The following is a 25698-nucleotide window of genomic DNA, read 5'->3' as shown; positions in this document are numbered from 1 at the left end:
CTTCCCTTCCCTGTGGACTTAAAATCTCTGGTGGTTTTCAAAAGTGACACTTGTGGTTCTGAATCACCTCCAGGTTGAGAACTGTTGGTATATAGTGTTTTGGTTTTTGGTTTTTTTTGTTTTTTTTTTTTTGTTGTTGTTGTTGTTGTTGTTTTGCTGTACTGGGGCTTGAATTCAGGGCTTACATCTTGAGCCACTCCACCAGCCCATTTTTGTGATGGGTTTTTTTCAAGATAGTCTTGCAAACTATTTGCCTGGGCTGGCTTTGAACTGTGATCCTCCTGATCTCTGCCTCCTGCGTAACTAGGATTACGGTCCTGAGCCACCAGCACCGGCTATAGTGTTGATATAATGTGCATCTGTTAACTCTTGACCTATATTAGGGTCATATTGCAAGGAATGGGAGTATGTATTTAGTGATTTAATTCGTTTCAGGACAGAAAGCATACTCATTTCTTTATACTCACACCCCAACACCCCTCCCAAATCTAACAGTGTGTAGGCCCTTCATTTTCTGCACTTGGCTTGCTCTCCATCTCCTCTGGATTTACTCATTGCTGTATCTTCCACATACAGGGGTAAGAGGCCTTCCTCAGTCCTCTTTAGCTTTATACTCTCTCTTCCCTTGTATTATGTGACGTCATCACAACCTATCACTAATATCTGTAGAAAAAGGGTCAGATTGTACAGTGTTTTTCTGGACAGTCCAACCAAGATCACTGTTCTGCCCAGCTCAAATGATCTGATGCTGGCTTAAGAACACTCTTTCAGGTAGAGTGAGGTAGGACCTATGTGGACCAATATCTACCCTTTACCCACAGTTCTTTAAAAATTGAGTCAGTTTTTATAAAAGCAAAAACAAGAGCTTGTTATTGTTGAGAAATCAAGAGCTCTGTCAACAATCAGATCATTTATCCTTATGTTTCATTTCAAAAGCTTCCCTTGTCCTTTGTCCTCAGCCATTTTTCTTTTGGTGGAGAAATAAGATATTCTCCTGTATCTGATCCCTCCTTTAAATCGTCTGCCTGGTCCCCATGTGTATATCACTTTGAGATTCCTCTGAGATAAGATAGGATCTTTCTAGCAAAGATGGACCAAGGACAAATGTAATGATGGAGTGCTCAACATGTTTTATCATCTCAGTGACATATTAAATAAGTTGCAAAGCATTATTAGGTCTTAATTATGATCTCTAACCCATTAGAATTTAGGAGTGAGATTAATAATCATCCTTGCTTGTTAATTGTATATTGATGGTATAATTTTGGACAGGACAGTTATCTAAGACTTGCAGGTATTGATAAATCGCTTGTAAAGGAGGCTTAAACTACAGAACTATACAATTTCCCTCCTACCTGTCCCCGTCGGTGATTCCATTATGTTTTCAGGTCTGTGACACTAAAAATGAACAGTGAATTTTATATTTAATCTCTTTTTCCTTTCCTTATTTGCAGCTCATTTATAATAGCTTTGCTCAGTTCCTAGTCAAGGAGAAAGGGTATGATAAGGAATTGCTCACTGTGACCCCAGAGGATTGGGATTTCTGGTAAGTTCTTTTCTTCTTTTTTTTTTTTAATGTCTGAACAGTCCCTGTTTCTTAATTGTTGCTGATAAAATTTTAATGCTTCCTCTTCGGTGAAGGTATAAAGTGAAATGTGAAATTGAGTCAAAGGACAAAATGACTTCTATAGTAAAAGTTTTGTGTTTAATGAGTTAAAGTATTTCTACTTCAAACAAGTTTAAACTTGCTTAATTAACCATGAAAATGAGCTAAGAGTTTATGTGACTAATTTGGATTTTTTATAGTTTAAGTTCGTCATAACTAAGGGTTTAAAAGTTTATTAAGAACTAAAATTTATGTCTTTATGAATAATAGTTTGTTTTATTATCGTTCAAAGAAAGAATTCTTAAGAGAGGAGAATTCATCATGTTTTGAGTAAGTGACTGAATTAGGACATTTGGTTTTCTATAATTTGGATAGACATTCTTGTTTGATTCTTTCTACTTACTCTCTTCCTGATTTAGGATTTTCAATTTCCTTCTCAGTCTTCCTTCTTCATTTAAACAATAGAAACAAAGATCATAAAACCACTTTAAATTGTTCTTTTTAGCTAGGTCTGGTTCCAGCTACTCCAGAGGCTGAGTCGGGAGAATCATTTCAGCCCAGTAAATCAGGGCTTGCCTGGGCAATAATATTAGCTAGATCCTGTGTCAATTAATAAATGAATAAATCATTTAGTTTGAAATTAATAATTATGAAAAATACATACCTAACATTCATCTATTATACATCCCTCCAGTATTTGCTTGGTCTTTTGATATATCCTTTATGTACATATGAGGAAGAAACAAAAAGGTCTTACTATTTGAAATTTCTGGCCCTGGAAAATTACTGTGAATGGAAGTAAATAATGCTTCTAAAATGCCCTTTCATTTTTATTTAATTCTCTTGGTATTTGCAGACCATTATACCTCATTGCTTTTATTATTCACAATAATGAATCTATTCTCACTTTTCTCCCCAAATCCCACAAGTCTTTTATAATGAGGAACTTAAAGCTAAGTGTTTGACTATCTCTTACTGGTTTTCCCTTGAGGGCAAATTCTTATAACTGGACCTGAATTGAGGCAGATTCTAACTAGTATAGAAGACACTCTGGCTAAGACGTTAACTTGTAATGTAAATTTGCATCCCTGGATTTGTTTGTATACAAGTTTCAAATAATGGAAAACACTTGCACCACTTTTTTCATGTTGTTTTTGGTGGTATTGGGGTTTGAGTTGAAGACCTAGTGCTTGCAAGACAGATGCTATACCATGTCCTTTTTTTGCTTTAGTTATTTTTCAGATAGGGCCTTGCATTTCTTTGCCCAGGGACAGCAAAAAAATCATCATCTTCCCACCTTCACCTTCCATGTAGCTGGGATTGTTAGGGTACGAGGCCGGCCACCTTCTGAGAGGACAAAGGACACTTGAGACAAAGGAAGTCACAAGGCGAGATTTATTTTCTAGCTAGTTAGGGTCTGAGCATCCGCCTGATGCAGCAGGTTTCAACAAGGACCCTGAATGCAAAGTTTAAGCAGGTCTTATACTCCTTAAAGCATCAATCATTGTCACATAGGAATTCCTCATGCCCCTGGGGGTCACATTTTCCTGACATTGCCCACATCCTGGTGGTGGGGTAAGATTATTTATTGGGAACTGGAGAAACACCAGAGGTTTACTTATCAGGTTTACCTGTCAGGAACTTGAAAAACACCAGATGTCTTAACATATTGACTCACATTCCGTTCAGTATGATCAATCAGAAACACTCCCTGCTCCCAGGAACCGTTTCACCTCCCTTTGTTCCAGGGAGTGGGGCTCGAGGTTACCCAAGGTTCATGCCAGTTATAGCTGATTTTTAGGCTAGGTGGGCTTGCAAGTTAAAGTACCCCAATAGGATTACAGGCACAAACCATCACATTTGGCTTGTTTGTTGAAATGGGGTCTTGCTAACTTTTTTCCCAGGTTGGCTTCAAATAGCAGTCTTCCTCATCTCTACCTCCTGAGTAGCTGCATTTGCACTTTTTAACAGAGGCAGAGGATAATGTTCAGTCTGTTTTTTCCTCATTTGGTTTTCAGGTTCATCTTTTTAAGAGCCTAAAAATTTTATAAACTTAATGTGTTGCTCTATGTTTTCCTAATTCACAGTTTTCCTCATATACTTGTTGTGTGGACATTTAATTTTGCAGTTCTTGGATATTCTCATTTGTTTCATTAACATATCATTTGCCTGAGCAGGAGAATCTTTTTCCATCACTGCAACTTTTTTACAAACATGAATTATTATTTCTTAGTTAGCTAAAAATATGAATTGATTGATAATCAAACTTTTCTGTTTTAGTTGCAAGGGTTTGGTATTGGATCTGGAAGATGGCACCTTCATTAAGCTTGCAGATAATGGCACTGTGCTCAGGTAATAAAACTTAGCCACAAAGTCAATGTTTTGCTTTCTGCAGAATGCTTTATTACCGTATGATCCTTAAGGTGTTAGTTAAATAAGATTATAATTGGGCTGGAGGCATGGCTCAAGTGGTAGAGCACCTGGCTAAGAAGCATGAAGCCCGAGTTCAAACCTCAGTACTGCCAAAACTAACATACAAAAGATCATTTTAATGAACTGAGATGACAGATAATCTGTCTTCCTGCATGTCTTTGTGTGAATTGTTTGTGACATTTAAATATAAATCTTGTGAGCTTTGGGCTAAAAGGTCCAGTTCCTTTAAGTCTAGCTCATTAGAAATAGTACAAGAAATATAATAGAAAGTTAATAATATGCTTCATTTTATTGACTGCCTTTATTAGAAAAAAGCCTAGGAATTACACTGCTTTAGCCAGGTGTGTAGGTGACTAGATAAAATCAGGATTCTTTTGATTAAGAAAGAAGAGAATGGATATCGGGTTGAGGGTTGATGGTCTGTGTATATATCCCTTCTTTTTCCATTTATCCAAGTTTATGTCCATTATTCACAGCTCATGTTGTGTCCCAGGTCCTTCTGTAAGTTTTTCTAGACAGGTAAAACCCTGACCAACCTCTCCCTCTCCTTGTACCCTGTGCTGGCTTCCTTTCCTTCTTGCCTTTCTTATGCTTCCCCAAGTCTTTTAGAGAGCACCAGAGAGTAAGAATCTATTTTTTGCCTTATACTAATAGTAGGGTCACATTAACATGACCATAAGCTGCACCATTTATTATTTATGCCAACATGATCAGAGTCAAAGTAGAAGACTCAGCACAGAAACCGTGGTATATATTCTCTTTTGATATGTCATTCTTTTTGCATGATTTAAATTCCTTTCACATTCTCTTCCAGACTTTCCCCTAAGATACTAGTGCCTCACCTCTAATTAGTTTGTAATTTGCTTCAATGCTTTTTCCCTCCAGCAACTGGAGTATGAATATATCTGTGTGTATGCCCATATATATACGTATATATATATACGTATATATGTACATATGTACATGGTGCAATTTGACCATGGCCTTTAACTCCATGGTCAGACTGGCATAGTGCTCTTGTCTTAAATCATTCTGTCGTTGTTAATGTCTGCCTGTTCTTCCCCATTCAAGTTCTGGCTAACCTGTGGTTTCTCTTGAATTACTTAGCAAATTTCCCACTTCTTTCATCCAACACAGCAGATTCCTTGTCTGTTTATATTTCCTATTCAAAATTCCTCCATCTTGACATACAGAATTCTAAAATTTATTAAAAGGAGCTCATTTGTGGTTTTCTCCCACTTGCCCTTCTTTCTCATTTTTTCCTTCATATTATTTTGCTACCACAATGTTATAAAGTATATTTTCTCATAATAAACTACATAAAATATGAACTATTTCTTTCCATATGTGTTAAGGTTCTCTTATCAAGGCCCAAGTACTGCAGAAAACAGTATTTTGAACATAGAAAAAAGCTGCTTGTACTTGCTCTGTTTCACCCATTCTTTTTGCTACTTACCAACATGCTTTTGCCTCTGTTGTGTCAGATCACCCCCTCTTTTTTTTCAGTGAAAGTGATAGTAAAATTTATTAGGAAAACAATACACTTTCAATACGACAATATTGTAGTTAAGTTTATTAGCATAAAGACACTTTCAGGAGTGAGAGTGTATAGTCTCAGGAAAGGAGGTCGAGGACTGGAGGTGTGGCTCAAGCAATAGAGTGCCTGCTTTGCAAACGTGAAGCCCTGAGTTCAAACTCCAGTTCCACCACAAAAAAAGTGTGGGGGTGGGGAAGAAAGAAAAATCAAAGGAGGGTTTCCCACTCTCATCTCCACAGTCCCTTGTGCTCACAGTTATCCATCTTTGATACCAAGGTACCTGCCATACTTCCTGTGGGCTTGGTGCGGATCATGCTCTTTACTCTGTTAACCTGCTGTTCTCCCTTACTTTTGCCAGAACCAGCTTCCCACCCAATCTGCAGAGTTACAGTTATGTTCATATCTCTCTCTGTCTCTCTCTCTCTCTCTCTCTCTCTCTCTCTCTCTCTCTCTCTCTCTCCTTGTGTGTGTGTGTGTGTGTGTGTGTGTGCGCGCGCACGCATGTGCACTGGTGGCTCACACCTGTAATCCTAGCTACTCAGGATCAGGAGGATAGTGGTTCAAAGCAAGCCCAGGCAAATAGTTCACAAGACCTTATCTCAAAAAAATCCTCCACAAAAAAGGGCTGGTAGGGTGGCTCAAGGTGAATGAAATCCCTGAGTTCAAGCCCCAGTACCACAACAGAAAAAAAATCCTAGAAAGAAAAGTTACCAGTTAAAAGCAAAAAATACAAAAAAGAGTTGGACATGGTGATGTGTGGCCAGCACTTCGGAGGCTAAGACAGGAGATCAGCTTGTACTATATAGCAAGGCCCTGTCTCAAGAAAACAAAGCAAAAAAAAAAAAGAAAAACATGAAAATTAAGCTTTGTTAGCTCCAGCAGCAGAACAGATCGGTACTCTCAGTGCTAGAGAAATTGGTGATCAAGAGACCTTTTGAGCACTGTGCATTGTCTTCCAAACCAGGGCAAGCCATGGCACCAAGATGATGACTCCAGAGGCGGTGGCAGAGGCGTATGGCAAGAAGGAGTGGAAGCACTTCATGCTGGACACTGGCATGCCTTGCCGCTCAGGTATGACTCAACGTGGGTATTGCCACCATCCCCTTCCAGTATGTTTGGGATCCTAAACCTACAACATGAAGTACAAAGAAGGACCCTCTGTGCCCTCTGCTGGACAGGATGCACAAGGGAACAGCCTTGACTTTATAACAGTAGAATGTATTTTTCTCCAGGTGTGTGTCTGATTTTTATTTGACAGTTGGTTCAAAGTGTTGTTGGCAGCATTTTCACAGTTTTTATTGAAAGATTTGTTGATACTCTTTACTAATGCGTGTTCTGGAGTAAGAAGATTAGCTCTGGGAATAACACATGCCATTGCCAGTCCATCTTCTTTATCAGTTTGTTTCGTGCTCAGTCCTTAGCTTCCTTTCTCTACCTCCCATGTCCACATTCACATTGCCTGCCACTCCCATCTCCTATGATTTTCTTCCTTAATGGCTCTTCTAGGGTCTTCTGCCTTTGTCTTTTATTTTCCTGTGTTTAAGATGATTTTAAACCATTTTTTCTTTTCCAACTCCTTTAAAGGGCTTCACCAACGATAAACATGAATAGTATTTCAAAAATTATTTACAGGCTTAGGTGTGCATAAATTAATATGGAATGGTTAAAATGTTTTATTAACAGATAGACCTTACTAAAATTCTAAGTGTTGCTTTTTCATTTGTTCTTTCTTTTGCCATTTTGCTCTTCTCCCACACTGCACCTTTGGCCTGAAAGTAATGACAGTTATGCATTGTTACTACTGTGATAGCTTTGCTTGTTATGTTTGCCATCTTTAGATTTGTTCATGTTTTTGTAGTGAGTTAAAAGTGTCAGAGAGTATGAGTGCTCATGATAAAATGAGTTGCTAAGAAAACCTGATTTCTCCTTGGGGTTAGATGTAGAATGCTTTCATCATACATCTCAAGTCACATGAGTGCATAGCCTTTTCCTCAAGTGATAATACAGACCTACTCTTGTCTCTGCAGAGGTTAGCCATTGTAAATAAGTTCTTCCTTTCTCCTACATAAAGCTAGTCACGTAGCTAAGCATTTCTCCTCAGAAATTCATTGACACAACATTTGCTCAAAACTTTACCCACTGGAGGGCGCACTGTGTATTTGAATCAACAGCTCCCTCTGGTGCTCAAGGCATCCAGAAAGGTGCTCTGATTTTATCTGCTCTTAATTGATTAAGTAGATGTTCCCCTTCCAGGGCAAGCATGAGGCCCTGAGTTCAAGCCCCAGTACCGCCAAAAAAAAAATTCTTTTTAAATGTTGAGAAGTATGAAGATGAAAAATAATGTTTCATAATTCCACAACCCAATTACACTCTGTTTACACTAAAAAACAAAAACCAGAGAATATGGTTAAAATAAATATTTTTTTCTCATAAACTTCTGAGGAGATGCAAAAACAATACTCTGAGGTGTCAAAAGGTTGGGATGTTGGTTCCTGACCCTATTATTTGAGTTGGTAACATGTGCCATGAGAGAGAGAGTGGCACTATTGTGTTTGAGGTGAGATGATGCTATTCAGTAGCATATCTGGCATTCAGTAGCATGTCTGGCTGGACTCAGATGATGGGCCCAGGGATGTGACAGGGGCCGTCAGAAGTGTTGCCCAGGAGCAGCAGATCCAAAATGGCTCAAGCGCAATTTTACTGTGAGGCCATGCAGAATAAATCCAATTTCTCTCTTCCGTGATCTCCTGGAGTGTGCCTGCCCTGTACTTTGAGTTTTTCTGGGACAAACCACTATGTACTTGGTGAGACAAGCCACTATATACCAGCCACATAGCATGGTTTTTATTCCTCTCATCTCCCTGGTTGTTTCCACGTTTACTGAAAGTTGTCTGAAATGACATAAACATTGAATGTGGTACTCTGGGATGGCGTACCATCACAGGTATGAGAAGGCACTAGTGGGCAGAGCACTTCAAATTTGGAATTCAGTGACATTGATAGCATGAATTAGTTTTCTTCACATTCTAAAAGCAGATGTATTCTGCCTTTAGATTTTATAAGACAACCCAAATAGTTTTGAATAGAGTGCTTAGCTTACAGATGTCATATTTTAACTTTTTTGTAGTGTCCTCAGAGCTTTTGCATTCCTTAAAAGGCAAAGATAGCCTTAGTGGGCCATTTTAAATTGGAATGAGGACTCTTCACTGAAATTTCTTATGAAATCTCTGTATCCAACAAGTAGTATCACTGTGCTCTGTGTTTGTTCAAGGAAAAATATGAAACAAATAAATTGTGCCTCAAATGAAAATAAAAACAAAAGAAAGAAACAAGAGCTCTTCAAATAATTAAACCAAAGTCCAGTATCTCTTCAGGCAAGTTTCTATTTTTCCACATGTATGATGCATTAATTTTTTCCTAAACTTTTATTCTTTCTTAGGGAAGTATTATTTTTATGACAACTACTTTGACCTCCCAGGAGCTCTTCTGTGTGCCAGAGTAGTAGACTCTTTAACAAAGGTAAATGGGTACTTATTTTTCAAAAGACTATGATAGTCATAAGTAAGAGAATTATGTATAACTTTCAAGGTCTAGTGTTGTTTAGTTTTCTCTCAGTGGTTTCAGAGAAGACTGAGTAAGAAAACCAGGGTGAATTTGGTCACAATATTTTTGGGACATTAAATAGCAGTGACTTTTTTTTCCCCCAGGGAAAATAAACCTATTCTCCAGTAGGGGGTGCAAAAGTCTAGAAAAAGAAAATACAGAAGTTGTTCTGGAAAAATATTTTCTTGGTTTCATTAGCAGAATAAAAAAAGTAAAGATAATTAAGAAAGATTCACGTGTCTTTAAATAGTCTAAATACTCAATTTATAACCCCAGTCATATCTCCTGTAATGACATACTGCTCTTTTATGTTGACATGCGGTTTAAGAGGACACTGAATTGTGAAATCACCAGCTTTGAGGGCTGTAAGGCCTCTTGGCCCCATTGATGGTATAATACACTAAGTAACTCATTCTGATGTCACAGAAATCATATAAAATTGTAAATTTGCTTATGTGTTCAAAATATTATGATTTTTAGACCTCGTAATGAGTAGAAATTTTTTCTTCATAAAATAATGAGCTATATTAATATTTAATGATATATTTATGTATATATGTGTGTGTGTGTATAGCAGTGATTTTTATGGAATATTTTTCTTTCTAAAATCACATTCAGTAGAATGGGAACTTTATTAATCTACTATGGTTTCTGAAGCATAAATCCCTATCTTAGAATACAAATATAATTATTTACCAGTATTTTCTGCTATGCTTAGAAACAGAATTATTGTATTTGTTACATTTGGAAATTTTTTTTTTTAACAGAACAGTGGTCAGAAAACATTTGATTTTTGGAAGGATATAGTTGCTGGTATACAACACAATTTTAAGATGTCAGCTTTTAAGGGTGAGTAACATGAAGAAATGCTTCCTAACAGATGTTTGTTAAATGCTGTGTGCTTACTGAATTAGAAAGAAGTTGCATCTTTTGCTATGCTCCATACGTAGGATTTAATTTGGTCTTAAATGTTGCTATAAAGTAAGTTCTGCTTACTTTTTATTCATGTTTGTTTCATGGTCATAATTACCAGTGTTTCTGAGTTGTGCTATTAAGCTATCTTTTACATGCCTGCTAGTAAGGTTGTCCAGGAATTGAAATTCTAGTGTTGCTATCTCTTGGCTTGGGAACGAGGACTGGTGACACCCATATCCATTAGTGTCATAGTTACAGACAGATGGGTAAAGTGCCTGCTGGTGGTATTTTCATTTGCAGGTCTGCTTGAGTTACACAAAGGCTAGTTCTCAGGAATAAGTAGAAACCTGTATAATATGTTACCCAGTGTCTTGGATCAGACTGGCTTGGTTCAATAATTGGCTGATGAATGCTCAAGACCAGCATTTTTCAGCTTAGAAACATGTTGCCTTTTGATTGACATTAGAAATTTGTATGCCTTCCTTTTAATGTAAATGAAGTCATCAAAATAATTTTAAATATTATGACTAACATGCTAAGGCAATAAACAATGATTATTCAAATTACATATTTCTCTGATACCTGCTGCTTTCCCTTCCAGAAGAAAATCAGTGCTTTCTGAGGGTGATTTCTCACTTTTCTGTGTCTACTCATCAGCCTTTGACCCCAGCTGCATGCTATTTTGTGGGTTCTCCTTCACTGTCCTCTGTGGGTACTGTTGGGTGCTGGATATGAAGATATCCATCCTCAGTAGAGAGAGATACCCATGACAACTATAAAAGCCTCTCACTACTTCATTGCTTTTTTCTTCATTAACTTTGTGTAATGAAAAGCCTTAAGTGCATGGCAAGAATAGCAAATTGTTGATTTCAAGTAAATTCAGTTAAAAATCTATTGATGTTATTTTATTGCTTGTTGATAATGAGTAGATTAAGCACTTCATGCTTTCATAAGTGAGGCACAGCTTAAAAGTGTTAAACAGTAATATAAAAATACAGTACAGAGCATAAATAAATAATATCTTTCCATTTCTTGTCAGATTTTGAAACTTTAATTATAATTTCACTGGAATAGGAGGCACAAGGTACAAATATTCCTTTGTTTACACAAATATTCTGTAAACTCATAAAATCATATAGCGATTCAATGAGGAATGAAATCAAATTAATCACACTGTGTTAAGTAAATAAGACTAGGTCAGACACCTTACCAAGTTGTGTCAGATGTATAGAAACTTTTTCTGCAATCACAGAAAAATTTTAAAATGTTTATGAGTAAAGCACCATGTATTTCTGATTAATTTTAACACACTATTTTTGTTTCTCATGAGAGTTTCAGAAAGTATACATGCACCTGTGTATCCAAATCTTTGAATCACTCTTGATGAAAGGGGCCATATAAGCATTAGAATAATGCACCATCAGAAATACCCTAGGTATAAGGCATCTTTTAAATTTCACTATTCAAGTATTTAAGTTCTATAAGGTTATGTGAAACCACCTGAAAGTTTCCTAGAAGTTCTCATATTAATTATTAGAAACAATCTTATTTTTAAAGAAAATGCTGAGTTTCAGAAATCAAATTTAACATGATTTAGAATCCTATTTGTGGGTTTTTTGTGGTAATTTTTTTTTTTACATAAATGAACTTTTATGGTGAGTTTTCAATATTGAAGTTTACAGAAAACCCCCAAAAGGCTTCAGGATTGCTGACTAGAAACTCATAAGGGTCTTCACATATTTACTGTTGTGCTCATTTTTATAGGGGAAATTTTTTTTTTGGTCTGAAAATTCAACTCTGTATTTTGGAAAATGAAAATTGCTCACATTATTTTCAGTCTACCTCCAAATGCATCTTGTGGGTGGGATGGAATTGGGGAATCCCTTTTCAAGCAGAAGATTTAGACCATCTTGGTTGGAAGTGGTCACATGGGGGCTACTAGGAATCCTGAGAAGGAGGAATGAACATACTCAGAGGAATATAGGCCATTTGACTCAGCATTGGGCAGCTGGAGCCACACCTGGTCATTTTCTGTGAGCTCTATTATGGCACTTCCTGAAGCCTGATCCAGGTAGCCTTTAGTATACTCGTCATAGGTGTACATTATGGGGGTGCCATTCTTATATAGGCCTACCCAAACATGAGTCCCCTTCACATGCACATGGTAGGAGAAATAGTATATTCCTGGCATCCTACAGGTAAAGATTCCAGTTTGTGGGTTATAATGCTGTTGCCTGTTATGCAAAATCTTATCAAATGGGATGGGAGCACCTACTGCTGGGTAAGCTTTGGAGAGAATAACAGTAAAAGCAGATACAGGCATTCCTGTTACTCCCTGGTTGGCACTGACAAGAGGCATCCCAGAAAGACTGGGCCTTTGCCCTGACTTTATAAAGCTGTCAGGCATGGCTGCTTGGCCTGGTGGACCTGGAGGTCCTGGGGGCCCTGGGAGACCAGGTTCTCCATCGTGGCCTCTTGGACCTGGAGGCCCTGGTGGTCCAGTGGGTCCGTTGAGGCCCTTAGTTGCTATGCCAGCTGGGCCAGGAGGACCTGGGTTTCCAGGATCACCTTTAGATCCAGGGAATCCTGGAATACCTGGTGGACCAATGGGGCCTCTAGTACCTGGTATTCCCGGAGCACCTCTTGGACCAGACTCACCGTCATGTCCAGAGACTCCCTTAGCTCCTGTTGGGCCTACAGGGCCTGGGAGACCAGGAGGTCCTCCAACTCCAGGGTCACCTTTTGGGCCTGGTAACCCTGGGTTGCCCTTAGGACCATTGAGACCTGGTTCTCCTGGATACCCAGGTTTTCCATCTAACCCAGGGGGACCCCTTGCTCCTCTAGCACCAGGGGCTCCTGCAGGCCCAACTGGCCCTGTCTCACCTTTAGGGCCTGGGATACCATTGTTGCCTGGGATACCTTTTGGTCCTTTGGGTCCCATATTTCCAGGGGGTCCAGTCAGACCTGGCTCCCCAGGATGACCTGCAGGCCCTTGTTCCCCTTTGGCACCTGGACCCCCTGGCAGGCCAGCAGGTCCTCTTTGACCCTTCATACCTGGCAAGCCTGGCTTTCCAATGCCAGGAGCCCCTGGAGGCCCATCTATTCCTGGAACCCCAGGGTGGCCTTTTGCTCCTGGGATCCCTGGCTGGCCTGGGGCTCCAGCAGCTCCTGGCTTTCCAATGCCTTCTGGTCCTCGTTCCCCAGGAGGACCTTGGGGCCCTGGTGGACCAGTTGCTCCCTGTTCTCCTGGAAAACCCCGATCACCTTTGATGCCTGGCTGTCCCGGAAACCCATTTTCACCTTTTTTTCCCACTCCAGGAGGGCCAGGTGGTCCTATGGGACCCTGAGTGCCTGGAAGGCCCTTTTCACCTGGATGGCCAGGAGCACCATATCCTGTTTCCCCTTTCTGTCCATTCACACCAGGGGCTCCTGGTGCTCCTTTTTCTCCAGGAAAGCCCCTAGGTCCTGGGGCACCTGTAAGTCCCTGTTGTCCAGGTTTTCCTGACACAGAAATTCCAGCTGGACCAGGGATTCCAGGTGGCCCTGGTGGGCCCCGTGGTCCTGGTAAGCCAGCCGGTCCAATATCTCCTTTTGGTCCATATGGTCCTCTCTCCCCTGGTTTCCCTTGGAGTCCTGGCAAACCTGGCTTCCCAGTGGCTGATAGTCCTGGTGGTCCTGGCAACCCTGGCTCTCCTTGGAGTCCAGGACTTCCATAGCCTGGCTTTCCTGGTAGACCGGAAGGACCCGGGTGTCCTCGAGGTCCAGCGGGGCCTGGAGGACCAGGAATACCTTGTTCTCCTCTTACTGATATACCTAAAAGACACACCAATACACCACCCGATAGGGAATGGTTAGTATTAAAAATAACTAGTGCTTCTCAAAATATGAATCAGAAGGGGTCGTTCAGTATCGTTCACTCTAGACCTGTCTTAGGCAGTCTTTAGTGCATTCAGGTGATATAATTTATATTGTTTTAAAAAATACTTCTAGGGATGATGGTTTCACAAAACCATGATCATTATAACATGCTCATTACTTCGTACTGAGCCATAAAAAATATGCTAGCATTGAAAAATTCCCCTACAATAAGTGTGAAGTGAAAGTGAATTTGCCACATTTGTTTTAGGAAAACTATCTACATATTTGACAAGAAAGAAAAAGACAAGTGGGGAATAAATGAAAAAATATTTAGGAGCTATAAAAGCTATGCTAGAAGATGCAGGTGAAAATGGAATTAAATATAATTTATATCTACCATGCCCTACTATATTTTAGGTTTAGACTGATTTATTTTATTCTTAATGTATACTGTGAGCTTTTGTCCTCTCCTGTATTGATTTAAAATTGAAACAAAGAAAGAGAATTAGAAATAATGGGTGAGACACATAAAATAGCCTGAAAGTGCTTATCTAAATACAAATAAATAGTTTAATTTCATAAAACTACTGGTTCATTTGACTGAAATATTTCTTCTGGTGTGCTTAATTTAAATTTAGTAATCCTCATTCAGGATTATGATGAGAAAATGCTGTTGGTCCACAGACATGGGGGAAGTGCAGAACGTGTCCTGGAGGGGCCTCAGGAAATGAGTGTGTATAAGATAAGTGCTTTAAGAGGTGTTCAAGGGCTGTTTTATCATTCAGATTTGGGATGGAATAGGGCATTGCAGGCATTAATATATACATAAAGGTTATCATGTCTTTTGGCAGTAATTGTCATAAATAGCTACATAAAATATTCTTTAGTTCTCAAATTCTTGAGTAGCTATCAAAGATGACAATAAAATTACACATGGTTTTTAATGTCCAGTTGTAGAATTTATATTAAAATCATTTTCTGCTTACTAAATTTTATTTTCTGTTAAGTAAATTTTCATTCATAGAATGCCTGTTTATACCATTTAGATTCTTACACTGCTGGAAAATGGTTCACTGTAATGTTGACTTAGACATGCTCAAAATGTAAAAATGATTTGTAGCTACGAACTTTTTCTTCTCCTTTTTTTTTTTCTGGTGGGACTGGGTATCAAACCTAGAGCCTCACTCATGCTCTTCCACTGAGTTACATCCCCAGCCCTACAAGGTGACTTTTGAGCCTCATCTTTTTATAGAAAAACAATTAGCAGACTTAAATTCTAAATTCTTAATGGCTTAAAATAACAAAATGAATACTAAAGGGAAAGTGAAAATATATTTTTATAAGTATAGTTCCCTTTAGGTATTAGCCATTGGTATACAAATGTATTAAAAAATTTTTAAAGATCTTGTACTAATTGAGTCACATGTAAAAAGTAGTCAGTGATACTAATATTATTCTCTTAGGTAGAGATTTGAAAACCATTTGTTATATACAAAATACAGAGCAAATCATTAAAATAGATATGCTGAAATAGGAAGATACTTCTATTAGATTTAAGTAGCTTTATATTTTGAATTAATTGGAGTTATATTTCAGTTTGCAAACAATGAAATGTATACTGCTTTTGCCAGGGAATTTGAGAAAGTGATATCAGGAAAAAGACTATAAGAAAAAACAATTTGTGGAAAAGTTTTCATATATTAACATGTATCTTACTGAATAACCTCAAGTGTACCTGCATGATGTCTCCTTATGTATAAATGGATGTTGATACATTCAGATAGAATACATGAACAAATAAAGGATTTCTTAATGATTTGGAATAAAATAGCATATTCTTTAAAATGCCACCTATTGTGATTTGCTTCAGAATCTAATTATAAGGGTCATGTTTATATTAAAACTAATTGTCTTTGTCTAACTGGAAATATGTTTTACTGTAAAAGAAAGAGGAAAAAAAGAAGTCTTATTGAAAATTATTGCATTGGACACCATCTGAGGCTAGACTCCAAAGACAGGGTGATCTTGTCACTTGGAATGTTGCTTCAGTGGGCTTTAATCCTCTCAGTGCAGGAAAGAATTTGATTTCTGTTGAATCCTTGGGGAATAGCCCTTGTTTGTAGGTTGCCATCTGAAAGAATAGGACTAGGGTGGCGCCATCCTTAAAGAAAAATGACTACCTACCATTAAGTTTCTTAAATGGCCACAAACTGAAATCATGGCTGGTTGTGTCAGAATGTGGCATTGGTGTCTGTCTAGCTGTCTAGCAGCTGAACTCTCTTTTAGCCTGTATTGAGCATATATACATAGGAATTATATAGAAACTCTGAATTTCTGTTACCAACTTAATGTTTTACTGTATAAGGTGTGGGCTTTTATGTTTGTTATAGTGTGTGAATGCCTGTCAATGAATGGTAATGTATTTGAGTTTCTCTTACCTTATCAAAAAGAAACTAAGGTAGATTTAAAAGTTAAAATACAGCTTCTAAACTTTTCATCTGTTAACAAAATATTTTCATTTGTTCTGGCAAAAATAGGATGATGGGAAGATAGAAAAATGCTTAACCTTCTAAAAGCAGTACATTTTATTTTTAATTCAAAATTGTTTATAATGATCTTGCTATTAAAAAGTCTGAACTTGTGATCAGAGAGCACTGAATCCAGTGCTGCATGTCATAGAATTTCAATCACATCTCTTGCTTCAAGTGAAGTAGGTTTCTTTGTCTTTTACCCTTTCTTTCCTAGCTTTTATCTTTTTCTTATTTTATCTTTATTATGAGCCATTCAAGATTATCTGTTGTGCTCTTATTTTTAAATATTAAGCTACCTTTCATGAAACATTTTACATTTTGTCTTTCTTTTTTAAAACAGTCTTGTAAGTTTCCTTTGCTCAAAATGATTGTTCCCAAAAGAAGATTATTTAAAGTTTATAACAAAGAAGGCTTTGGCTTTCTTTACAGAACAGAATATATGGCCATAGTGAAAACATGGAAAGGAAATGTAAAGCCTACAACCACTTTATATTATTCAGTTTTACAGGCAGTTTATAGCAAATGCTATAAAATGGAATTGGTGAAGATGTGACCTAACCATTACCCTTCTTGGGAATCTTTAGTACTTTACAGGTTATCTCAGTACTCTTTGTGGTAAGAGAAAGCCAGACAGATAAGGAGTAGATTCAAGAGGACAGTTAAAACTTATCTTGGGCGGTACCAGTACAGTAGAAGTGGAAGTAGTGTGTCAGTGTAGTAAGAGCAAATCATAAAGCCCCGGACAGATGCTGGCTCATCCCAGCTTCACAGCAGCCCTGGAACTAGGTGCTCCATGCTTTATAAATGAGGAAACTAAGATGCAGGAAGAAAAATACTTACCTGAGGCCACATGGCTAGTCTGTAGCAATTAAGAGTGTTCATTTAACCACTAAACTGTAAGAATGTATAAATAATTTGGAGAATTTCTACTTCGTTTGCCTGTTAGACTTATTGGGGGCCATCAGGTTTCATTTGATTAAAACCTGTTTTGTGTATATTTTATAGTTGAAGGAGTTTTTAAAAATTAATGTTTAAGTATTTAGCTATATAAACCTAAATACATCTTGCTTCTTTGTGCCATTATTTTTAGTTAAAATTCTAAATTTTGATTGGATTATTATTTCTGGATTATAGACAGTTATTTGTGCAGAAGCATGATTTAAGAGGAAAAAAAGATCTCCATACATAAAAGTCCTTGAAATTCTTCAGGTGTATCTTTCTATTATATTTATTGTATGCGAGATAATAATGTTCTTTTGCAAGCCTACTTTTCCCACAGATCATTTGTTTTAGGAATTTGGCATAATTTAGGAATTTGAAAATAGATTAAGCCCAGAATTGAAAGCATTTTATTAAAGAGAAGCTCTCCATTAAGATTGTAGAAGCTCTAACCAGCTGGTTAATAGAATAAAATAGAAAATTCATTTACCTCTATTCTTTATGCTGTAGGGAATGAAGAAGTGTGTCCTGGTGTTGGGTGGTGGGCCTTTTATACCTGTGGGTGTTTGGTACCGCTCAGCATAAAATCCTCCATGAACCAAGTTCAAGAACATAAGCAGCAAAAAGGCTATTTGTGGCAGCATATTCTCAGATGGATTCTAAAAAACAGAAAAGAGGAATTTCATACAGCTTTGTATTGACCTGTTTTATTTTTCTTATGTTGCACAGATGAATTCTTCAAACATTTTTCTGTTCTTTAACCTGATCCTCTGTACTTTGAATACATTCCATAAATTAATGTGAGATGAGATTTTAGTTATGTGTCTTACTTGGTTTTAGAAGCCACATTCAAGTAATCAAATAATAAATAAAATGATTTACAAAACAAAAAACAAGTCATCTTTGGATGTCTATATTATGTCAGAATGGCTTTATGTCAGAATCTCTGATATGGCCTGAAATATCTAGTATTTCAAAACATATTGGGATCCAGATTTAGAATTATTTGTAGATAGAAACAAATAAATCTTTTTGAGTGCATTTTGATAAAAAGTCATTTTTAAAAATCATGTACCACACACACAAAAAAGAAAAGAAATCAAAAGCAAATAGTCAACTTATTGAAGCTTGCTTCCCAACAAGCTCACCTGCAAGTCTACCAGTGACACTCATTCCATACACCTACCTGAGTGCTACAAGTTCCTGGAAGTTGGTGTTGTGACAGCTTTCTGAGGCCTCCTCTGCCTAGATGAGCAGTGCAGAAGTTGCCCTCTCCAGAGCTGCCCTAAGGTATTTATACTGTTTTTCCCTTACTGCATGAGGTTCACTGAGTTTAAGCTCCTCCCTTCAGAGGTGGTAAGTGCTAATTATGGTGGAAAGTTCTATTGGGCAGGGAAACAAAATCAGGTTGGGTTCTCTTTTTCCTTATTTTCTTATTGAAAAATAAACTCTTTGTCTGAAATATATATTAATAGTTTTAACCATATGCCATCTTTTTCTGTAATTTTATTTTAGAAGTTACTACACCAGTGTTGGTTCATGATAGAATGATGATTCTCTCTTTTTATTTTTGAAAAGCACATTCTCATGTTATTTGGTTGGAAATATTTGGTAGTATGTAAAAATAGGAGAAATGTTCTGTTTGGAGGGATATGGATTGAAGCCATCAAATAAATTCTTTAATTATTACATAGCTTTCTTGACAGTAACATCCCAATTGCTACTTATTCCTAGACTTGAAAGAAAGGAACAAAATAGTGAAGGTATAAGTTTACTGTTTTGCATTTGGGGATTTTAGTGTAAGTTCTCATGAGTTAATAATCTCATATTATATTTATTTGTACAATGTTGTTATGCTCATTTTAGAAGAAAAAATTCTTCATGCTTTGCTTTTATTTTTTAAAAAATACCATTGGTTTATATTACAATTTCCTTCAGGGATCTTGAATCATCCCAATTAGAAACATTTCCCCCCAAAGATGAAAATAAACATTACCATTGTCAATTGCAGTAGTTAGTATTTTCTTTTATAACACTAAATCTAGTAGAGACAGGAAGTTGAGAGAACAAATTTTGTATCTTACTGAATTTGATAATTTTGGATCTAAATCAAATCAACTGTAAAGGTGAAGGAGAATTCCATATACAGTAAAGATATATCTTATTGTATCTCTCTAGAATTAAAGTGGTATGGATTCAGGATTGATCAGTAAGTATAGTAATTGAATGTTTGATGGGTAGATAAACTAAAGGTTTGTGATTTTTTTATCCCTTTTGCTTGCCCTTGGGCCAGGAATGTAAACAAAACATCTTGTAGAAATGTAAATGTATAGCTCATTCTTACTTCTCTTTCTCCTCTCAATTTTAAACATTTTCTTAATTGCCACATTAAAAATTTACATTATCACTTATGTCTCTATGTAATTCTCAGAAGCACATGAAATAAGGCTTTTATATAAGTTCAGAATATCAGAAAAACCTGAGAGCTTATATTCTAGTCAGTCTTTCATCATTTGGAAATTATATATGGAATAGCTTTTGTAATTATAGAACTCTGCTGCATGGATAAGAGACCACAAAAGATAATTGAGAGAAAACAACTGTCTACCATTTGTGTGGTTTATTTGGACAAGATTTTGAAAAAGTAAATGAGGGAGTATTATGGTTATTTTCTGTACTAGAATGAAGAACTTGTTTTGCAAGGAATTTTTATATTTTATGATGGAAGTATATTATGTGTATGTATAAAAATAACATTATGAAACTCACTAAAAATTCAAAAGGAGGGAGGAGGAAGGAGAGAGGTTAAAAAAGGCTAATATAGATGGGGTGAATTCAATCAAAGTATGTTATATACATGTAGGTAAATAATAAATAATTTATGATAATAAAAATTTTTAAAAATATATATTTTAATAATTTTGTGTATTGTAACATACATACACATACTCTTTTGTTTGTAATTGAAAATGATACTGACACCCTTGTTAGATGTTATTCCTTTGAATGCCCAGAGACTAATTCTCAGCTCTTCATTTATAGCACTTTGCACCTGTGCATACCATTTGTTCAACTTGGCTACCCCCAACTATTCAGAGTATTTCATCTTAAGTTTTCTAGGTGTCTGTTTTTTCATTAGCACAATGACTTCTCCCAGTTTTATAATTTGATTATTCTTGTGGTCGAGATATTCTTCCCCTTTGTCAGACTGTAGACTTGGCTCTATTTTGTACTTTAAAGACAAAAAAAATCCATATTTGGTTGTTGTATGTCTTCTTTGGGGGCTATGTAAACATATGTGGGTATTTATCATTCTATATTTCCCCTTTAGCCTTGGAAAATGTGGTGTCTTTATTCAGATTTTCAGCCTTTTTTGCAAATAGAATACTTATTTCAGCACACCAAACATGACTACTGTTTGCTTTGTTTAGTCACATAAGAAGTAGTGTCTTGTCCAAAACAGATTGTAGAATCAGAATATTTACCAGCCACATTCAACCCAATTGTGTATTTAAAACTATTTTTAAGCTGGGTGTTTACCTGTAGCTGTTAGAAGTGACTAGTCTGTGGCTTTATGAAGGCAACCCATTCCACTTGAAACAGAGAGCCCTACTCTAAATTTGAGTAACTTTTTCATATCAATTATGAATGGTGTTTTTTGCACATCTAGCAATTAGCTACTAGTAAGCTCACCTATTCATTTACACATTGTTTCATTACTTCACCAAATATTTCTTGATACCTCTTAAATGTCAGGCATTGAGATAAATATTGGATGAATAATGACATTCCCAGCTCCTAAGGTGTTTGCACCATGGTTCTCAGCCTCTTTTCCCCACTCCCACAATCCTTAGGGATGTAATACAGTTTGTGCAGTCTTTAGGGCTCATGAAGATAGTGGTGGTCAAGAAAATGTATTTAGCAAAAGCTCCTTGGATGATTGGACTCCTAAATTGGAATGCAGATTCTGGTACCAGTGTTTCACCAGCTTACCTAACACTACCTAATATTGTGTTGTTTGTGTTCATATTTTTTCTTTATTGTAGAAAATGTTGTTCTTCCCTAGAAGTAGAGATAATGATTATGATGAATGACTAGTACTTGTCATCCCACTTAAACTAATCTCAACTCACTGTCCCTCAATCCCTCTTCCATCCTCCACCTAAATTTTGAAACAAATTCCATATATGGTACCAGTCTACCTATGAATAATTCAGTATATTTCTCCAGAAGAGAAGAAATAATTTTTAAAGCAATACTTTCATCATCTCTAAAAAATTAACCATTTCTTAAAATCATCAAATGCATAAGTCCACATTCACATTTCCCATTATCTATCTTATGTGTGATGCATTCATATATAGGCATATATACATAGATTCACAAATATATGCATACGTATTATATAGATACCTGCATATTCATGTATTTTTAATGATGAATTTATATTTTGTTTAAATTAGGCTCATGAATTGCCATTGACTGTTTCTTACTTGTGTCTCTTTTTGCCCCCTTGTAGCTTATTCATTGAAAAAGTTTGTCATCTTTTCCTGTGCAATATCCTGGGATCTACATTTTGCTGTCTTTTAACTTGTTTTTCTACAAATTGGTGGTTAGATTTATAGTGTTGACTGGATTCAGGTTTCAGATACACACACACACAAATACTTTTCGGGCAAGAATTCTTTCCGGCTTTAGAAAGTGATAGAGTATCTTTCGGTCAGCAGGCCCCTTTTTGCTGGCTGTCTGTGGTGTTACTGACATTAATAATTGCCTGGATTAATTATTTCATTATAGGTTATAAAATGGTCATCCCCTTTTGTTAAAAAATGTTACCTGAGCTATAAAACACGCCTTGATCAGCTATTTGGTTTTCAAGATGTACAGTTTATATGGAAAATTGAGGATAAATGTATTAAGGATTAAGACAATCTGCTTGCTTCCTGGCACCCTCCAGAGGTGACCCAGAGAGGTGCTATGTGTATCTTTGAGCATCATCATGAACTCACAGATTTAGCTGTATTTTATGGTTTCAGTCTATGGCTTTTTTATTCTTAGTATTGCTCAGATTTTTTCCCTGATTTTGGCCAGTGAGAGCATCTTCAAATTGACTCCAGAGTCCTTTAGACATGTCCCCAGCAGTCTTTGTTTCATTTTGCATTCAGTGTTTAGCAATGCTCTTTCTAAATTTATTTTTCAGGTTTTCCCAAAATCTTTACAGTTCCTGTGGTGTGTTGATAAAATCCAGTTTAGAAGCAATATAATTTCTGTTATATAATTACTACCACCATGACCATTTTCGAGCTACCAAGATAAAGACAGCTGGCTCACAAAATACCTGAGTGCTTCCCAAGAGTCAGGGTGGGGCAGATGTAACACACATGCTTATTTCTTAGGTCAAATTTATAGAAGAGTTAGAGAATTCTAGCCTCTATTACTTATCCAACCACCCTGTGTTTCACCTTTCTTCTATATGCAACTGTTTTTTAAAACAAAAGTTTCAAAATTTTTTATAACATATATTATATACTGTAATATGTTATATATTATAATATATATTATGTGCTATTATAAATTATTATATATATTATATACTATTATAATATATATTCATTCTTATTCCCTCCTTGTTTCTTGGATAAATTACATTATAATACACACTTTATTTTGCTTCTTTTTTTTACATAACCATTTATCATGGAGATTATTGCATAACATTGTACAAAGATGGTTTGTATTCTTTTTTAAAGCTTTATACTACTCCATTGTATAGATATACCATGGTTTCTTCAACCGTCACCTGATTGATATCATATGTATTATTTCTTATCTTTTGCTAATACAAATACCTCTGCAATGAACAACTTTGTGTATGTGGTTTTTGCCTGAATATCTGGAAGAGAGTCTAGAATTTGGATTCATGGGACAGAAAGTAAATAGTTATGCAATTTTGTTAGATATCATTAATTTCCCCTCCATAAGTGTTGTATCATTTTGTATGTGCCTGTTTTCCCCAGGGCCATGCCAACAGAATTGTGTTGTTTATATTTTGTTGAGCTTTTCTTATTTTCTCCCACCTTAGATGTGAAAATTACAATCTCTATCTAGTTGTAATTTTGTTTTTTTTTAGTGGGACTGGTGTTTGAACTCAGGGCTTTGCATTTGCAAAGCAAGCACTCTTACCACTTGAGCCACAACTCCAGCCCATTTTTCTCTGGTTATTTTGGAGATGGGCTCTTGCAAACTGTTTTCCAGGATGGCCTCAAACCATGATCCTCTGGATGTCTGCCTCCCAAGTAGCTAGGATTATAGGTATAAGCCACCAGCACCCGGCCATAATTTTCATTCTTATAAAGAACTTGGTTGAGCATCTTTTCATACAGTTAAGACTCTATCTTTAGCTTACTTTTCCTACAAGTATCTTATAGCTTAGGAATGTAAGCCTCTGGTCTGTGATATAGTGCATTCATATTTTTCCTAGTTTGTGATTTGTCTTTTTAGTTAGCTTATGAGGTTCTCTTATATGCAGAAGTTTCTTTTTAAGGTACATAAAATTTTGATTCAGAATATTACTTTTACTTGTTAGACTCAGAACTGTAATAAGGGGCTTTGAATATCATCTAGATCAATCATTTTATTCATCAGATAATAAAACTAGTTCTTCTGTTGTGTGTAATGTTTAATTGAGTTAAATTTCTGAAGTGACAGAGCCCACTAAAGGAGAATGCCAGGGGCTAAGCTTATGTGTTCATCCTCTTCCACAGCAGGACACTGATTTTCCTGTCCATCTGATCCTGCATCCTGTTAGCAACGAAATGGGAAAAGGGCCCAGAAGTTCAGTTAGAGCACCCTGAGACCCAAGCTTCCACTGCCACCGTGCCATACCTCATTCCTCTTGAAAAATTTGTGAAGGGTGTTTGTATGTGCTGTGACAGACCCAGAAGCTAGAAATGACTTACTTGTGTAAATAATCTAATGTGGTTTAGTGGTTAGATACCTGCTGAGGACTTGGAAAGAGAAATTCATGCATAAAACAGGTGTTTATGAAAACCCCTGAAACTTTAGTTCAGGTCAAGAAAAACTGAGAGTCATTTAAAAAGTTTGAACAAAGGTGGAATATTTTATTTTCTATTACACTTAAATTGCCACATTACTTAAAGAGCCCATGGTTTTATGCCTGACACTTAATGACATCACTTTCTTTCCATAGTAACCTGGCTCAGTTAAAAATATAGAGCTTCCTGGCCCTTATGTGACCTCAGTCATTCAAGCTCTCTTTTTGTGAGTTCAGTTTTTGCATGCAGTCTCTTCTAAGTGAAAAGAAGACATTAGATAGAGTTAAAAATGCTGATTAGGGAGGCTACAGAGTGACATTTTTATTTGAATCTCTTTGAATCTGTTTATTATCATAATTCAGAAGAACTCTACTGTACCACTTACAGGATATAAAGTACCCACAGATAAATGGATACACAGGTACCTGAGTACTGTAGGGTTTAGGTAGCAACATAGACCACCAAGAAATTCATCCTGAAGACTGCTGCTTAAATAACTACTGAACTTACTAATATTAACAATTAAAGTACATTCTAGGGTTTTCAATTTAATCCTGGAACTTTTGCCTTCTTAGCCTTTTATCAAACAAATTCATTACCTGGCTGATAGACTTCTACCTCTCACTATGGACAGATGCTAAATGAATACTCTTCCACCTCTGGCAGTGACGTCTGGCCTGTCAGTAACTCTGAGGATACCTGGTTTTGTCATTGGTAAGTCTGTAAATGTCAGCTTACTTTTTTTCACATTTTAAAGGTAATTACTATTTAGAGAAAATTGAAAATAAATTTACACACCATTTTGCTATAGGACTATTAATAGTGAGTTTTTCCCTCATTCTATCAATTATCTCTAATCACTTGAGTCAAAATAACTCTTGCCACTTCTGATACCACTCAGACTAAAATGGCACATGTACTGTATAGCCTTACTTTGTTTTCTCCTATTTTTACTGGTTAAAGACCTTGAAAGTTGTAGAACAGTGACTACAAATGCTCAATAAATATGAATTGTTGTAACTATGCTGATGCCAAAGAAGTAAATTTATCTGACATTGTACTTGAATCTCCTCATGGTATTAGTCTTCTCAAATGTTTGTCAAATTTGACTTGATACTCTACTGTAAGCCAGGCACTGTAGATGGAGAAGGAGGGTATCTTCCTGTTGATGACCTTAATCTTACAGAGGAAACACACACCAAACCCAGCCTCTTATGGCTT

The 25698-nt window shown here is 36.6% G+C and overlaps 2 protein-coding genes across 5 annotated transcripts in view; one reads left to right on the top strand and one right to left on the bottom strand.

The window, feature by feature from the left end:
* Positions 1-25698, top strand: part of Nt5dc1 (5'-nucleotidase domain containing 1) — a 141505-nt gene that overhangs the window by 3844 nt on the left and 111963 nt on the right. For 3 of the 4 annotated variants that reach the window (XM_020176025.2, XM_074076082.1, XM_074076088.1), the window contains exons 2-6: positions 1455-1546; positions 3887-3958; positions 6541-6647; positions 9016-9095; positions 9947-10028. In XM_020176025.2, the coding sequence (XP_020031614.2) occupies positions 1455-1546; positions 3887-3958; positions 6541-6647; positions 9016-9095; positions 9947-10028 (433 nt within the window). Of the gene's footprint in view, positions 1-1454; positions 1547-3886; positions 3959-6540; positions 6648-9015; positions 9096-9946; positions 10029-23010; positions 25192-25698 lie in introns of those variants that run through there. The other variant, XM_074076094.1, reaches the window with a different exon arrangement.
* Positions 11011-18077, bottom strand: Col10a1 (collagen type X alpha 1 chain). Its single transcript, XM_020176026.2, has 2 exons — positions 17913-18077; positions 11011-13907 (listed from the first exon to the last, which is right to left on the bottom strand). Exons 1-2 carry the CDS (start codon positions 18064-18066, stop codon positions 12019-12021), a joined length of 2043 nt encoding a protein of 680 aa, XP_020031615.2. The 5' UTR covers positions 18067-18077; the 3' UTR covers positions 11011-12018.

Source organism: Castor canadensis, chromosome 1 (genome assembly GCF_047511655.1).
Source record: "Castor canadensis chromosome 1, mCasCan1.hap1v2, whole genome shotgun sequence".
Classification (NCBI taxonomy): Eukaryota; Metazoa; Chordata; class Mammalia; order Rodentia; family Castoridae; genus Castor; species Castor canadensis.
The sequence above is the reverse complement of the archived record's forward strand: the minus strand, read 5'-3'. Positions and strand labels throughout refer to the sequence as shown.

Coding starts and splice junctions, on each gene's coding strand:
- Col10a1 (XM_020176026.2), bottom strand. CDS start 18,066: ATGCTGCCACAAATAGCCTTTTTGCTGCTTATGTTCTTGAACTTGGTT. Junction 13,908..17,912: donor CTACAGCATAAAGAATAGAG/GTAAATGAATTT, acceptor TGTGTCTTTTAG/GTATATCAGTAAGAGGAGAA.